The sequence below is a fragment of the Oenanthe melanoleuca genome, chromosome 3 (assembly GCF_029582105.1).
Source record: "Oenanthe melanoleuca isolate GR-GAL-2019-014 chromosome 3, OMel1.0, whole genome shotgun sequence".
Taxonomy (NCBI): Eukaryota; Metazoa; Chordata; class Aves; order Passeriformes; family Muscicapidae; genus Oenanthe; species Oenanthe melanoleuca.
The window spans coordinates 49,971,550-49,988,006 of NC_079336.1; the positions used below are offsets into that span (position 1 = coordinate 49,971,550).

At 49.1% G+C, this 16,457-nt stretch overlaps 1 protein-coding gene across 1 annotated transcript; it reads left to right on the plus strand.

The window, feature by feature from the left end:
* The first annotated feature begins 3,994 nt into the window (after window positions 1-3,994).
* HEY2 (hes related family bHLH transcription factor with YRPW motif 2) lies at window positions 3,995-14,160 on the plus strand. The gene is made up of 5 exons (XM_056488605.1): window positions 3,995-4,208; window positions 5,373-5,451; window positions 5,555-5,638; window positions 8,215-8,296; window positions 13,081-14,160. The coding sequence occupies exons 1-5, from the start codon at window positions 4,126-4,128 to the stop codon at window positions 13,755-13,757; spliced, it is 1,005 nt and encodes a 334-aa protein (XP_056344580.1). The 5' UTR covers window positions 3,995-4,125; the 3' UTR covers window positions 13,758-14,160.
* Window positions 14,161-16,457: the final 2,297 nt, after the last annotated feature.

Below are 16,457 nucleotides of genomic sequence, written 5' to 3' on the forward strand. Positions count from 1 at the left end.
AAAAAAAAATTACAGTGTCCCTAGTCCATTAATGGAAATTTCATTTCTCTCCTGTTCTTAAGAGTTTCCTAATAGTTAGAGAAAGTAACTCAAAAGTAGTAGAACAGCTATCCCCAAGAGGCTGCTTGCTGATGAAGTATATGGGATGCAAATGTTTTTTAAAGGAGAGAGCAAAGTACTAAAAGAAAATTGCTTTAAGACTTAGAATCTAAGTACCTACCGGTTCAGTAAAGGAAGTCGGGACAATCTTGAGTCCCCTTGAAGAGAGCAGCTGAGCAAAACTTCAGCTCCTTCAGAAGACCACGCACATTTAAAAAATAGTCTTTAAATCCCCTAGCTATTTAATCCTAAACGGCTCACAGCTACGTGTAAAATCCTGAAATCTCGGGGGATAGGAAATGTCATTTTCGGGGACGGAGAGACAAGAGTCGCTGCTCCAGGGGAGCGGGCTCTCTAGCCGCAGCAGGAGATGCGCTGCTGGGCTGTCTTGGGCGGCGGCTCCGGGAGCGCCCCAGGCTCCGCCGCTGTCGGGGGCACGGGCGGCACCGCGCCCCGGAGCGCCGGGCTGGCCCCGTGTGACCCGCCGGCGCCGCACCGCAGCGAGCACCGCGTCTGCCGAGGGCAGAACAAACAAACAGAAACCCCCGGACAACAGCCCAAGAAAGCGGAGAGGAGGGCGGGATGGGGAGGGGGCCGGCTGGTCTCCCCCGGCCGGGACAGGCAGCCTGCGGGCCGGGAGCCGCCGGCCGGGGCTGCCTCTCCCGGGAAAAGCTGCCCGGGGCACTCAGGGAGAGAGGGTCGCCACGCAGCTCTCCCTGCCGGGGTGGGTGAGGGCGAAGGCTGTCCCGGGGCCTCCAGGCTGCCGGGAAGCGGCTTTTTCCCTTTGGAGAGAAAAGCAGCGGGGGACGGAGAAAGGCGCATTTCTCTGCGCCTCGACCGCGCTGCTGTCAGCGCTGCGCGCTGCCAGCTGAGCGGGCAATCCTGCCGCAGCAAGTGTTCCCGGGATCCACGCTTTATGGGGCCATGGGGAAAGAGACACGGGTGCCATACAGCCAGGACCAAAGCACAACAAGAGGCTTGCCCCGTGGGTCGTGGGTGCTGCCCCACGGAGCCCCTGCCTGTCGCGGCGCACCTGTCGCAGGGGCGAGCCCCAGACCTGGCAGAGGTGCAATAGCTTGCCTTCCTCTGTGCGACGCGGGAAAGCCCGTAATTTCTAGCCCAAGGAGCAGGTAAACATCTCAAAAATAATTTAAAAAACCCTTAATCTAGGCAAAATGAAAACAAGTTTCCCAGAGGAGGGACTTCAGGGAGGCTGCCAGGAGGATTTAGCAGCCGGATCCACGACAAACGACACTGACATAAGCTCTACTCGGGGAGGTAACCATAGGATAGCTCAGGTTTCTGTAGGAAAACAGCATGCGGGAGCTGTGCCCCAGGGGAAAAAAATACCATAAAATAGCAGGAGCTATTTCCAGAGTGAGCAGAAATTACAAATCCAGCGGCACCGACGCGTGACATGAAAGATTTCTGTGCAAAATCCCGAGACAGCCCGGAATCGCACCAATATCCGCGGGTGATTCGCGTGCTCTAGCGGAGATTCGGACACCCACGCTTGAGCCTGTGCCCCCAGCCCCCGTGTTTGCATCTCTCGAGCAGCTGCAGCCCAGGCCGGGTAACATGGGCTTTAACCCACACCTACCAAACCTCGTCCCTCTCTGAAAAGCGATGTCTGAGGCAGGGCAGCCTTTCCCGGCCGCTCCCGGGGCTCCCAGCAAGAGGGTCCCGGACGGGAGCAGGCCCGGCTGTCTCAAGTCTCCCCGTGTCGTTACAGCACAGACAACTAAAGAGTTTGGGGTGGGAGTTGTTTGTTTGTTTGTTTGTTTATTGGGGTTTTTAAAACATTCTAGAAATCCCCACGTCGAGCACTGAAACTGCTGAGTCTAATCCCAGATTTCTAAAGCTGTTCTTTAAAGTTTGTACTTCAAATTGCAGTCGGGCGCCACAGGCTGCTCCTGCTAGTCTACTTCTCCCGAGAGATCCCGATACTTTTTTTGGGTTGTTTGTTCGTGGAGATTTTTTCGTGGGATTTTAGTTTGGTTTTGTTTGCCTTTCTTCTTTTTTTTTCTTTTTTTTTTTTTTTTCTTTTTTTTTTTTTTTTTTTTGGGGGGGGGGGGAGTGGGGAGTGGGGATTGTATTTTGGTTGTGTTTTTTGTTCAGATCCCATCAAAGGGGCCATTGTGGGGAACGCGTCCCAAGTTCCCTGGAGCTGTCTTCGCCATGCCCGCGGACGCTCGCTTCTGTTGTGAGTATCCGCGGAGCTTTTAGTAACTCTGCAAACACGGGCATGAAAAGGATGTCCCGGTAGGGCAATGAGGCATGAAATCCCGCTGTTCCTTTACATAGTAGCAACATCCACATGAAAGGGCAAACACCCGACGTGCCACCAAATATAATTGCAGAGATGGCGGATGTCGGCATACAAAAGCGCTGGCGCCGGTTTCTGTTTCGCAATGGCCCTTTGCCGCACGCACAGCCGCGAACGAACCAAAAACCACCTGTACCTTCCATGGGATTTAACCGAGTGGAAAACTGAGTCATTGGTACCGCCGGCTGCTAAATATAAAGCAGCCGGGGTAAACTCCGCCCGCAGGCAGAAGCGCAGCCGAGCGGGGCCGCGCCGGGAAGGTGCCCGCTCCCTGCGGCCCCTCGAGCCCGCAGTCATGGCCCCTCCGGCCCTTCTTTCCTCCCTCCCTCTGTCCGGAGCAGCACTGCGCTGTCGCCGCCTGGAAACCCGGAGAGGCGAGAGCGGGGCGGCCCCGGTGCCACGGTGAGGGTCGCGGGGCCATGCCGCGCTGGAGGGAGACTCCTCCTCGCTCTGTCGCTTTGCGGCGACACCGGCAGCTGCTGCCCGCGTCCGTGTCCGGCAGGTGCTGCTCCCCGGAGCCCGGGAGGGGCGGCGAGGGGGCTGCCCCTGTCCCGGCAAGGCACCGAGCCGTAGCAAGGGCAGCCCCCTCGCCGCTAGCCCTCGAGTGCTCCGGGCTGCTGAGCGACCGCGTTCCGTGTGCCGCCGGGAGCCACGATGAGGCGGCGGTGTCCAAGCTGCTGCCGAACCCTCCCCGCCACGTCCCGGCCCCTCTCGGACAGCAGAGGCGGGAGAAAAACCTTCCTAGGAAGGTGGCAAAGGGGATGGAGGGCGAAACAGGCAGACAGGGACAGTCGCCACAGCTGAAAGATTAAATTTCTGCGGAGAACATACCACTCCGAATGTATTTTGTCAGGGATCTGGAATTTGCAAACACAAGAAAACGGGGTGGGGAAATCCCAAACAAAAGCAAAATAAAACCCGCCTGCTACAGATCCTCCGGTAAGCAGGACGCTAAACTTCCTCCCAAGTCGTTCCCAGCAGGGATTATCGCCGTGCTTGGCTCCCGGCCCTGCAAGCGCCCGCGGAGCCCAGCGGGACGGGGCGGCCGGGGACGCGAGCCCGGCCGGGAGCGATTTATACATTTCCCGGGATTTACACAACTCTCCAACGCACGCTCGTGTGCCCGATAACACAACCCGCGGCACCGCGAGAGAGGAGACCGGGGCTGCCGCCACCTCCCGGGGCTCCGGAGCAGTGGGCAGGGAGCTGGTCCGGCTCGTGTATCACGGGCAGCGGGGAGCAAGATTTTCCCAAATGCCCGGTGAGAGATAGCCAGCGGAGCGACCCCTCTTCGTCCGGCAGCATGGGAGGGCTGGGAACCCAGCGCCGCTCCTTGTCCCCGCAGGGCGAGCTCTGAGGATGCTCGGACCCCGCTCCGCTCCCTCCCTCCCTCCCTCCGCGGCCCCGTGCCGGCTCCGCTCCCGCCCGCCGTGACCGGGGGCGGCGGGGCCCCCGCCGGGCGGCCGCCCGCTCCTCCGCACGGCTCCGCGACCCGGCGGTGGGCGGCCCCCGCCCGTCACCCCGGGCAGGGCGGGCCTTGCCGGGGGCGGGCCGTCGGGCTTGAGGCTGTGCCGCGGCGTGGGAAAGCGCCTCAGAGAGGGTTTGCTCTGCTGGCGGTGCGGAGGCGTGCTGTGCCGAGCCGTGCCGTGCCCGCAGCCCACCCCGGATTTATTTATCTCTGCCCCCGCGCCGTGCACACCATGAAGCGACCTTGCGAGGAAACTACCTCAGACAGCGATATGGACGAGACTATAGACGTGGGGAGCGAGAACAACTACTCGGGGTAAGTGGGGCACCCCCGGGGCCGCGGTCTCCGTCGGTGGCGCGGGCCGGGGTGCGCCCCGAGCTGGGGCAGGGGAGGGGCAGACCCGGACACCCCCTTGGGATGGGGTTGCGGGGGGGCGGCCCGCCGAGGGCAGAGGTGTTTTGTCCCCCTCCAGGTCAGCCGGCAGCTCGCTCGTAGCCCAAAAATTAGCCCCGCGCTTGGACTGCCCGAGCCGCGAAATTGCGCGCAGCACTCCGGTAGCTTTTTTGAGCCACCGGGCTGCGGTTCATTAGCTCCGCTTAATTTGCCATTTGCAATCAGACCTTTTCCAAAATCGCTCCTGATCAGGCCGAGCAACCTAAGGGAACCGGCGCCAGTGGGAAATGAGCCGTGGAAAGTAAGCAGGGATCCTCAGCAGCTGAACTTCGGCAAAGCCGCCGTGCGAGCCGGGGGCGAGCAGTGGTGTTCGCCCGGGGAGGGTCGGGCTGGGCGCGCTGCGGGGACGCCGAGGGGCTCCGGGGCTGCTCCTGCCAATTTGGAGGTTCATGCACCAGAGCCCCATCTCGTCCTCATCAGTGGCTAGATGAGTATTAAAATATACTATTTTTTTTTTTTCCCATGTGCTTATGATGAGATAAAAGCAACTTCGTACTTGTGGATAGTATAGTTTTAAAAGTAGATTTTGAATTCTGTTCCTGGACTATGCAACAGGGCCAGGTTGGGCACCTTGCATCGTACTTGAGCATCTACTGACTGTGTAGCAATGGGCAGCAATGTCAAAACCCTGCAGGCCTGGCAGGGGTTGTGTCATTGGGTATGTCGACTAACCACTGCTGTTGCCATATAGAGATGGTTCATATGGATTTGGGCCGGGTTCTTCAGCCTTCTTCAGTAGGCAGGACTTTATATGCAAAGAAAATGAAATCTGTGCTGGACAGTGAACTGTCTCCAGAAAAGGATTTTATTTCCAACAGAGTGTTCTGTCAATTCAAAATGTATGCTGGGGCAGTCAAAACTGAAATGTGTCACTGTCTTCAAAAACACTGTGCAATGCAAGGCACATCTTAAAAGCACTGAAAATGGCATGAGAGGGACTATGTATACGTAATATGGTGACCTAAGGTGTCTTCAAAGAGTGGTGTCAAGTTGTGCAGCACCTGACAAACTTTTATTGTTCTGCAGGCAAAGTAATAGTTCTGTCATTCGATCAAATTCCCCAACAACAACATCTCAGATCATGGCCAGAAAGAAAAGAAGAGGGGTATGTTTAATTTAACTATTTTTGCGTCCGACAGTTTGCATGTGTGCTGTGATTTTACCCTTCATTTTTATAAACTTAATGTGTTTTGTTTTTTTGGGAATAGATTATAGAGAAAAGGCGCCGGGATCGTATAAATAACAGTTTATCAGAGCTGAGGCGGCTTGTGCCAACTGCTTTTGAAAAACAAGTAAGCTTTTTTTTTTTTTTTAATAAATTCTGTATCTCATCTGGCAATGTTAGTTCTCTTGTAAATCTCATTAAAATAATACTGTATGTGTCCTGATCTGGCACAAAGCAGGCATTTCAATAAAATGCTTTGTTGTGGCAAAACTATTAGAAACATAATTCATTATAAGGCTGAAAAACATTTCCATTCTTTGGCTTGTTTTTCCCTTAAGGGTAACTGTGTTCATGTTGCCTCTGTTCTTTCGATGAATTCCAGTAGTGGTTTTGTTAAAAATGTGCTTTACTCCATATTAAATAAAAAATAAAAATACACAAACCCAACACAACTCTCCAAACCTGTATGTAAATTAGCCTTCTGTCTAAGTCTTTAAATATAATTCACTTTGCTGATACTTTAAGAGATCTTTTTTTCCAAATCTATACTTTCCTTTGCAACCTAATCACTCCAGTTTCCTGAAAAGGGAGCAGACAGTGTGGATTATTCATGTTTTAAGATGACTCTTTAGAACCAGTGCATTAGGAGGTGGAATAGGCCTGTGTTGTGTGAGCTAGTGAAGTCAGTGATATATTCAGACTTTCAGTGACAAAGTGTTTAGTAGGAAGTCTGGAAGGATCCAGTTAACTTTGGCTCAACTCCTTGGTCATGAAATTACAGACCAAGAGCTTTGAATACAATGTTTTTAAAAAAAAAAATAAAACAAAAAAAAAGGCATTTTGGTTTTTCCATTCAAATTAATTTTTTTCTATATCTTGAATTTTATTTTTTGGGCTTTGATTCATCATTTAGCCTTGTTCCTGTTTTGCAAGAAGTGTCTGAAGATCTATAGATATGTGCAACTGACACTATATTTCAATAAAAACAAAAAATCTGAAAATAAATAACCTGACTTCCTTGTAATAATAAAATAAAAAAATCCCAGAAAGTAAAATCTGAGAGCAGGATTGGGAGGTGCTGAATGTAAGTGGTAACTACTTGGCAAACACTGCACCGTGTTCGGTCGGTTTCATCCCTGGCCTGAGCAAAAGCCGGCTTAAAATAAAGAAATTTGAAGTATTGGTCGAGAGCATCACTTGTGTCACCTGCAATATGATTTTTAGTAACTGGTAGTTGTCACTGTGCCCTTGCATTGGTTCTGGCAAAACAGTGACAGGGATATTTTCAGCTAGATAAACAGGGGCAAGAGACAACAGTTGTTTGTCCCATTTTATTGTTTATTTCTTGAAAACCACAAACATTATAAAACAAGTCCTACAGAGCCCTTGGAAATTACCCAGCACCATGCAGTTTTTAGCTATTAGTCACTCTCACTGAGACGGCTTGTCCTGTGTCTATGGAAAAGATGAAGTCTGAGAAAACTACAGGATGTAGTTGCATGTAAAATGGGGAATTCTGACCAAAAATTCACATGCGCATCAACCTTGGTACGAGGAAAGCGTTGAGAGCAATAGGCAGATGGAAAAAAATGCACGGCCGTGAAAACGAGTGTGTGCTGTGTTTGAATCAGAAAGTCCCCCCATTTTCCTGCAATATGCCAAGGACAAAGTCATCAGTCCTTTCCCAGCTCCTTGACATTCAGCTCACTGGAGTTTCCAAGTTGGAGGTTTAGTTTCGCTTCCGCCTCCCTCCCTCCCCAAACCACAGAGCTGCTCCTGAGCGTGGCAGGGCTGAGCGCTCTGAAGCGGGGCTGCACAGCACCATGTAAGCTTTCCCAGCTCAAAAATGTGCAGCCTGGGTGAGGTGGCCCAGATGACAACTAAGAGAAAAAAGTTGGCTTGCAGGATGCGATCCGCTGATGGCTGCAGCTTGCACAGCCCTGATTTTAACTGGGATGATATCTTGCACTGGAATAACATTTGTGTTATCTGGGTGGGCTCCAGATATTAAAGGGAATGCTACCAAGCAAAATAGTTTTAGTTATACATTGATATACTATCTTTTGAGTTGTATTTTGTACTTTCCCAGTGTCTCTTGTAGCTCTGTGAGGCATTTTCAGTGTCAGAAAATATTTTTACTGACAGAGGAGCTACACTCTTTCACAGTAGGCCACTCACTGACCTAAAATACGGGACTGCGTGGCAGTTTTTTCAGTTAAAAAATGAGAATGGAATATTCGACAACCAAATGACACGTTGAAAATGAACAGGCCATGAGGAGAGGGACAGCGCTGGGTGTGTGTCCGCAGGGACACCTACCGGTAATAGCACAAAAAATAACCTTGCAGCAGGGTCTTAATCTGTGGCCACACAGATCCCTCCTACCAGCTCTCCACTTGTGTTTGTTGTTAAAAAGGAAGCCCAGAAAGTTACGTATTTCTCTCATTTCATGAAGATGTCATCTCTACACTACCTTCAAGGCCAGAGCTGTGCTGAGATATAGCCCTAATAACGGGAAATTAGGGAGACGGTATTAGTCCTTAGACAAAGTCTGGGAAGCAGATGCTCACGAAAGAATTAAGCTGAGAATGTCCTAATGATAGGGGAAATTGGAACCATAAGGCTGAGCTCAGTGGAAAGTATATCAAATTAAAGTTTGTAGTACTCATAAGCCTTTACTTATATGTGCCTCTTATCTCAAAGGGATCTGCCAAATTAGAAAAAGCGGAAATACTGCAAATGACAGTGGATCATCTGAAGATGCTGCAGGCAACAGGAGGGAAAGGTAAGGAGCCAACAATTTTTTTTTTCTAATATTTGGGGAAATCTCATTTTAAAAAAAGTGCTTTGAGGAGCTGTGATAGGCGTTTCCAGATTAAAGGAGTGGAAATCAATGCTAATGGCAGGATTGAACTCGTGGGAAAGAGCTACTGGGACAAAAGAAGCACTTGACCCTGGGCTTGTGTTTGCTTTCATAACACTGTGGGAGTAAAGGCTTCATTCACAGGCAGCCCAGTCAGAGATTTGTTTGGGGTTTCCAAAGAGCACTGAAATCTGCACAGGGAGACAAAACAAATACACAAACACCAAACATAAACAGGAGGTTTGTGGCAACAATTGTGTAGCAAAAAACCTGATGCTAAACCTCATTATTGAGCCGCTATACTGAAGGAAGTGAACAGAGAAGAACTTTAATTTATGTTTAAATATTTCCTTTGTTCTGGGAAGACTTTTCAGTTCCAGGTTAGACCATCTCATTCACCAGAACAAAACCCAGGCTTGCTCTGTGTAGCTCCAGGTATCTGATAAAGCAGATGGGCGGGCAATGCTCTCTGCACTCGCATTTCTATGCTATATTTGTGTGTCAGAGGCCGGCGTGGCTCCCTGTTAATGGGTGCTGGCTGACGCAGTGGCTGCACTGGCTGACCCATTAGATCAGCCGAGCGCCGGGAGTCGAGCGTACCTCGCTTGTGCAAGCTGACAGCCCCAAGGCTGGAGGCCAAATAGTTTCAGCCACCCACGAGGTGTTCTGTGTAGTCATGATTTTGGAACTTATTTGGAGCGAAAAACTTGCTGGCATTCCGCAAGCATGGTCCCACGTCCCGTGCCATCAACCGTGATCATGCTTCGAATTGTTGTAATGGAAACCAGCTGATTCTTCACTCACCAACTGTGCCATATAGGTAAAGAAAAAGAGAAAAAAAGAAACCGCTGCTTTCTCTCTCTTACTTTTTTTTTATCAAAGTTTTTAGCACGAGACTGAATTATGCTCCTCTCTGTACCTTGCAGCAATTTAAAAACTCAGCTTAGAACAAGTGCATGTCTAACAGCAGACAGCTATAGGAAAACATGTTAAAAGTTGGTGTTTTGTTATTTGTGAAAATTAACACCGAGCTGACATACCTTCTTCCTAGGTATTAAGGAGTTTTTTCTACGAGTCCATTTAAGCTTGAAATTTATGGGTAACTTGTTTGATAAGAGATGAAAGGAATTTTATTGCCCATCAGGTAACAGACATGCATTTGATTCCTCAGAAAATGTACAAAATTTGAAAAGAAAATTAATGTATATATGTAAAAAAGCACTGTAGTTGCTAAAGCTTTCCTCTTTAAGTTACGAAATGCCAGAATTGATCATGGTTGTGCAGTCTGTATTTAGGTGATTCGGATCCTCTGTGTGTCCAAGCGATGGTGCCTGCTTTGAATGTGTGGTTGCATGCTGGTGTTGCACAAGCTCTATCTCCCTGGGTGCTCAGCTGCTGAGGGAAGTGGTGGCTGTTTCACTTCATGCTCCCCACGCGATGTGCAGCTCAGCTATCCCAGCCTGACCCCCACGTCACCCCTCTGATGTTTGCACCGACAGTGGGACAGCCAGGAGGTGAACCCAAATGGAGATCTAATTTATCAGGAAGCTTCCTTCCCCTGCTTCCCCGCCCAAAAAAAGTATGCCAGGGATTATTTTATAAATGGGTCAGGTCAGGTCGTTGAGTGGGGCAGGGGATGAAATGCCTGTGATGGGAGCTGCGGGACAGAGAGAGATGTTAGTGGAGCCCAGCCTCTGGCTGCAGTTGGACAAGTTGGATGTTGTTAGGAGTCCCAGGTCTTGCAGTGTGCTTTCCTCCTTGGTTGGTCTCTGCTGCCATGTCTCCTGCCCCAGCTGACACTGGCACAGCTGTGGCCGTGCGGGGAAGGATGAAGTGTTGTGGTGTGGGGAGAGGCAATGCAGGCATATTTCTGCAACTGCCTTTCACACCATGATCCACAGTGGGTGGCCTATCACAATAATACCCCATGGCTTCACAAATACTACAACTTTATCTGCTCCTTCTGTCCTAGAGATAAGAGTAATCTCACTGCACAGATTAAGAAACTGTAAGAAAAAAGAAGTTTGAGATTTAGTACTGGGTGAAGTTTTAAGCCTGCATTTCCTGCTCGCTTAATGTTTTACTTTGCAATTTAACTAATAGTTTTAATTATAATTTCTTATTTTAAAAGTAGATGTTTTTTTTTTATTTGCAAGTATAGTTACTCCCATTTTGTAATTCATGTTGTGAACCAGAGGGGTTTTTTTGTAACTCAAAGAAATGAGTTTACCAGGGGCAAACCTTTTACCATTTTTACCCGGGGCAAACACTTATTACTGCAGAAAGGAGAAATAGGTCCTGATACCCATATGCTCCCCTGCATTGAGGACTGTCCTTTTCCTCACACAGAAAGGAGGACATCCATGATGGGGAATGGATGGGACTTGGCAAGTCGGGATGGGGTTGGCTGCTGCTCAGCACACTGATCCCGAGATAGGAAAAAAAAAAGTGGCATGTCTTCTGTCCCTTCTCTGCTTTTCAGAGCTGCCTGGGCAGGCAGGCAAATGCCTCTGAGGTCCTGTGCAGGGTCTGTATTTCCGCCACCCTGACGCAGGTGTGGACAGTGGTCTCCTGTTCACATTGAGTTTTTATTTTGGCCTAAGGCCAGGGCTTTTTGCTGATGGTGCAAGCAAGCACAGTGGAGGAGTGATTTGTCAACAATGAGTTGCTTGCAGAGAACTCAGTGTGGTTTTATTGCAGCTTCACTACAAATTTATCTTGAGTGAGTGACACCTGGGTCAGTGCATGGGTTCATGTAGCTCAAGTGACCTGTGGACTGTGTGCAACATAGGCGGGTTACCGGGACAGATGAGGTGAAACCAAGAGTTCCTGTTCTCTACAAAACACTGGCATGTGCACATGGTGGAGGATGTTCTTGGGTTGGAAAAGAAATGAGAAACAACATTTTTAAATCTCTCTCGGAAGAGGGAAGTCAGTGAAGGGGAAACTGGGAAAAGATAACCATCAAAATATAATGGAGCCTGGGAGTCCCAGCTCTCATCTACCCTCTGTTTTCATGTCTCGGCCACCATAGGAGACTGAAAGGGAGCCAGGATCACCAGGGCTTTGGGATAGCTTGTCACAGAGCCAGCAGCTCAGACTCAGGGGAAGCTGGTGACAACCACATCCCCCATATCTCTTCCAGTCCGGAGGGAGGGAGGGAGGCCGGGAAGCCCTGGCTTGAGCCGAGTGCTCTCAGGACTCCCAGGCTGGCTGACTCGTGGCCAGAGCTGGGAAGCGGTTTTGGCTGTGCGTCAGCCCCTCTGAAGCTGCTGGAGGTCCTGGAGCCTCCGGCACAGAAGCAGTCCCCACGCCAGGCTGGCTGGCACCCCAGAAGGTACCCTGCTCTCTCACCACTGCCAGCACGCCTGGCCTTTGTTTCTTGGGAGTTCACTCAACCTTTGGTCGCAGTGGATGTGGCAGGGGCAAAGCTGTGAGGAGTCAGTGTTTGCGGACAGGAGTCCTCAACTCCTCGTGCTCGTTGATCTGCTGGCCGAGCCAGAGTTTCTCTCAGGTTCAGATGGGCAAGTAGGCCTGCAGCAAAAGCACCATGATGATTTGGCAAGATGGAGTGTATGGTGGGCAGGGGATTTGGAGCAACATTGATAAATATGCCTGAGTTAATTCTCTAAAGTGGGCATCCAGCGGTGGAAACACTTCTTTCTAGCTTGGAAATTGATTCAAGTGAAAAAAGCCATCTAAGGTGCTAGCGTTTTTCAGAAAGGCCGAAATTATTTCATGGCAGAGTACAAGGCATTCTACCATAAGAGAGGCACTTGATCTTTAAATAATGACACACATCACAGTCATGCGTACTTAAAAATTTTCATTGAAAGAGAGAGGGAAAATGCCGTGCTAGCTTGGGAGTGGATGGGATAGTATTCCCCCAAGGAGACAGCATTTAAACTAAAATAGGAAAATTCCAAAAGCTAGAACAGGTTTTTGTTGTTGAAGAGCTGCAACTTAAACACAAGATTTTATGCTCAACGCTTTTAGAAAAGAAGTATCTTTTCATGTGCACTTAATAAGATTTTTTTTTTCAAATGCTTTTTTGTCCCAAGCCTGTGGAGCTCCAGTTGCTGTTTGTTGAAATACCTCATGGGCCATATGACTGTCAGTCTTCCATCTCCAAATTAGCAATGGCATTACATAAAACGTTTTCTCAGTAAAGCTTTTTATTGTGTGTGTGCAGAGTCATCACAAGATGTTTTTTGTTTGCAGTTAAGCAACATCGTATGTCATATTGTCTTAATGACTCTGTGAAGTAGATGGGACCCCGGCAGCAGCTACAACAACTCACCATGTCAAGAAATAGTTTGAAAGCCTTAGGATGAATGCCAGTGTAGGGAAGAAAAGGCAGGGTAGCACATGCAAGCTCTCTGATCTCCAGCCTGTTTCTTTGTGTGGATAAGCATCTCGTTCACACATACAGGATCTGCTCTGCACTGCAGCAGCTTGCTGAGGAATTTCAGGAGAGGCATCGTGTGTCTTTTAAAGTGTCTTATGGACTTACTTCTTTTCATGTGTATATTGTCTGCAGCCTATTACCTTACAGGGATGGCGGCAGAGATCATTTACAAACCAGAGAACAAATTTCTCCTCTTGCACCTCTTAACCCACAAATGGCAAACGGGGAATGCGGTGACTGAGCCAGGACTGGGTTGGCCGGCTCCGCATTCAACACGTGTTTTGCCCTCCCCTTGCAGGTTACTTTGACGCCCATTCCCTGGCCATGGATTTCATGAGCATCGGCTTCCGGGAGTGCTTGACAGAAGTGGCGAGGTACTTGACTTCGGTGGAAGGCCTGGACACGTCCGACCCGCTGCGCGTCAGGCTCGTGTCTCACCTGAGCACCTGCGCCTCTCAGCGGGAAGCTGCCGCCATGACCTCCTCCATGGCGCACCACCACCACGGCCTGCCCCCTCCGCACTGGGCGGCCGCCTTCCAGCACCTGCCGGCCGCCCTGCTGCAGCCCGGCGGCCTGCACGCAGCGGAGGCCGGCCCTTGCAGACTCTCCTCGGACGTGCCCCCGCACGGCTCCGCGCTGCTCACCGCCACCTTCGCCCACGCCGACGCCGCCCTCAGGGTCCCCTCCGCCGGCAGCATCGCTCCCTACGTCCCTCCTCTCTCCACCTCCCTGCTGTCGCTGTCGGCCACCGTGCACGCCGCGGCAGCGGCAGCCACGGCTGCGGCGCAGAGCTTCCCGCTGTCCTTCACCGGCGCCTTCCCCATGCTGCCGCCCAGCGCCGCCGCCGCCGTGGCCGCGGCCACCGCCATCACCCCGCCGCTGGCCGTGTCCGCCGCTGCCAGCCCGCAGCAGGCCGGCGCCGGGGGCGGAACGAAACCCTACCGACCCTGGGGGACTGAAGTCGGAGCCTTTTAGGTCTGGCCGCGCACACAGCTCGTCCCACTCCATTCCCCGTGCATGCGCTCACCGCCACGAGCCGCGTCCCCACAGCCGCGCCGGGAGCCGGTGTGCCCTCACTGCAGGCGTCGGCGAGGACCTGGGGAGACACCTCCTTCTTCTAATTCTCCGTCTGTCTTGCTGGAGGCACCTCGAGGGAGCAGCAATGGCTTTTGTAACAGTGCAACCATACCGTCACATAGAGGTTTCCTGCAAAATACGTAGAAATACGTAGACATTAGAATTTACAGTTCTGCAGCTATGCATCCTTGTTTGGCAGAGAGGTGAGGGATTGCATCTACCAGGTCTCCCCAGGCTAGAAAAGGAGTTCCAGTTTCATAAGTGCCTGACATTGAAAAAATAATAAATATATATATATATGTGTGTGTGTGTGTTCTGCTAAAACAAATAACATTGCACAGGTATGGAAATGGTATGGGAGAGAGGGGAAATTCTGCATTCAGCTTCTGAGCTAGGATACTTTTCCAAGGCAGAGCGTGCTCTTGAAGGGGAGAGGTTTTTTTTTAGCCAAAAGATTGCCGAGGAAGAATGTTTAGTTTGACAGGCCTAGTTCTCTCTTCCTTAGTTCACTTTCTTTGTACAGACTTGCCAAATTGTGACGTCTAGCATAGCATTGGCAAAAGCAATTATCTTATCAGTGCTGGGATTAATGTGTTTCAGCACTGCCTGTGAGCCCTGAGGCACCCATTTTATGGCTTAAACATGGTGCTAGTTCCTATCTGCACAAACAGTGAATTTGTCATGCACCCAGAAGTAACCACCTATTTAAAGTGTGCACACTTGGATACAGTTGATTCATGCCAATACAAGAGACTCAGTGTTGTAAGAGTTCAACTTAACTTATTTAGCTGTATTTGGACATTTACTTTTAGCCAATTCAGTGCAAGATCCCTCTTCTTTTCACTATCAGCTTCTGGGAGAATGATCAATCTGGGTATGAATGAAGTTATGGTAGGGATGATTTTTAAATTGGCTATTAACATGCCAACATTGTAATGTGGGTTTGATTCCAAACCAAAATGAATGTATTAATGGGATGTGAGTAAATTATTTTGTCAATACCCAGATAACTAGTGCTGCATCAAATGGTTTGCTTTCATTTTTTATTACAGTGACTTAAAATAACCTAAGTATTTTAATACAACCAGTCAAGAACTAGAGATTTTATGTAAAAAAATAAAAATAAAACACAGCATGTATTATTATGCACTTGATTTCTCTGCTGTGTGGAGAAAGCAATAAGCATTGAAAATGTTAAACATTATGCAAAATATACTTTAAAATATTTGTTTTAAAAATACTGTACCTAGTTGGTCTTTTATGCATTACTTTGTTAACCTTTTTTCTATGCAAAAGTCTTTACATATCACTAATTAAATGAAGTCCTTTTTGACTGCGTTTTATGGATGATTTGTTGCAGTATTTGTTTGCTTTTGAGGAATACTTGTGGACTCAGGGTTGTTTTCTGCCCCTGGTAACAAGCCTGTTGGCTGCTCTTCTGTTCCCCTTGCTCAGCCAGAAAGCCCATCTTGTCCAGCGTGCTCTAAAGTAGGCAGGGAAAAATTGCAAAGCAGCGTTGGTTTTCAGGCTTGCAAACTGGATCTGCATTGATGGTCTGCTTAATGATACAACCAAATCTTTTCATCCTGGGGAGCTCCAAAAGTCATTGAGGTTTCTAGGCTCAGCTTTCCAAAGGGTTGAGAAGGTGAAAATGTTAACCCAATGACATAATTAATCATGAATTTAATCATTAATTTATTAATCATAAATATATGGAATGAGAAGAGGTAGTTTTTACCTCAAGTTCTGGTCTTGTAACTTGACAGTTCTCACTGAGGCAAGGGTTTGTTATTGTTTCATCAAACCTGCTAAGCCCCTCTGTGGAAATTGTGGAAAGCTTTGTTTATAAGGATGAGGACAAAGTCTTGCATGTCTGAATGCTGAAATAACAGCTGGCAAGACCAAGGCATAGTAAAAGGGGATCACACTACAGCCAGAAAGATACTTCACCCATCATCAAAAGCAGCCTCAGCTTGGTGGCTCGCTCTGTATCATCCTTTCTCCCTCATACTAAACCTGGAACCCATCCCTGCCTCAGTCAGCTGGTTTCCAGCACTTAAGTGAGGTGGGGTTGTCATTCACCTGAAAAAAAAATTGTGTAAAAGAGAAGGGAGAAGTCTTGCAGCCCCTACAGTGTTAATCAACCTTGGTATCTTTTGAAGTAGTGTTGTTTGGTGGGAACATGATATTTTTTTTGTTAGGGGCAGAAATGCTGTACTGCTGTTCTGGCATATTTAGTAGCATACAGATGAGGTATCATTTACTTTTAAATGTGTATTTTCAAGGAAAAGAGGACATTAATGGCTGGTAGATAAAAAGTGGGGTTTATTTGCATGAAAGAGCAGGTTGCACCCCTACTTCACTGTAAGCTGTTAACTATTAACCTGCCCTCAAAGACCCTGGTAGGAGGTCTCCCAGGCATGTATCATCTTAAAAATAGACACCCACTGACTTGGTTCTGCCTAAGGTCTTCAATCTAATTGATGTGCCTCAAAACATCATTTGTTTCCTGAAAGGCAATATTCTGCCTTGTTCTAAAAAAATGGCAGTTTGAAAAGACACTGATTAGATACACACCAGGGATAGATTTGCACAGCC

Coding starts and splice junctions, on each gene's coding strand:
- HEY2 (XM_056488605.1), top strand. CDS start 4,126: ATGAAGCGACCTTGCGAGGAAACTACCTCAGACAGCGATATGGACGAG. Junction 4,209..5,372: donor AGCGAGAACAACTACTCGGG/GTAAGTGGGGCA, acceptor ATTGTTCTGCAG/GCAAAGTAATAGTTCTGTCA. Junction 5,452..5,554: donor CCAGAAAGAAAAGAAGAGGG/GTATGTTTAATT, acceptor TTTTGGGAATAG/ATTATAGAGAAAAGGCGCCG.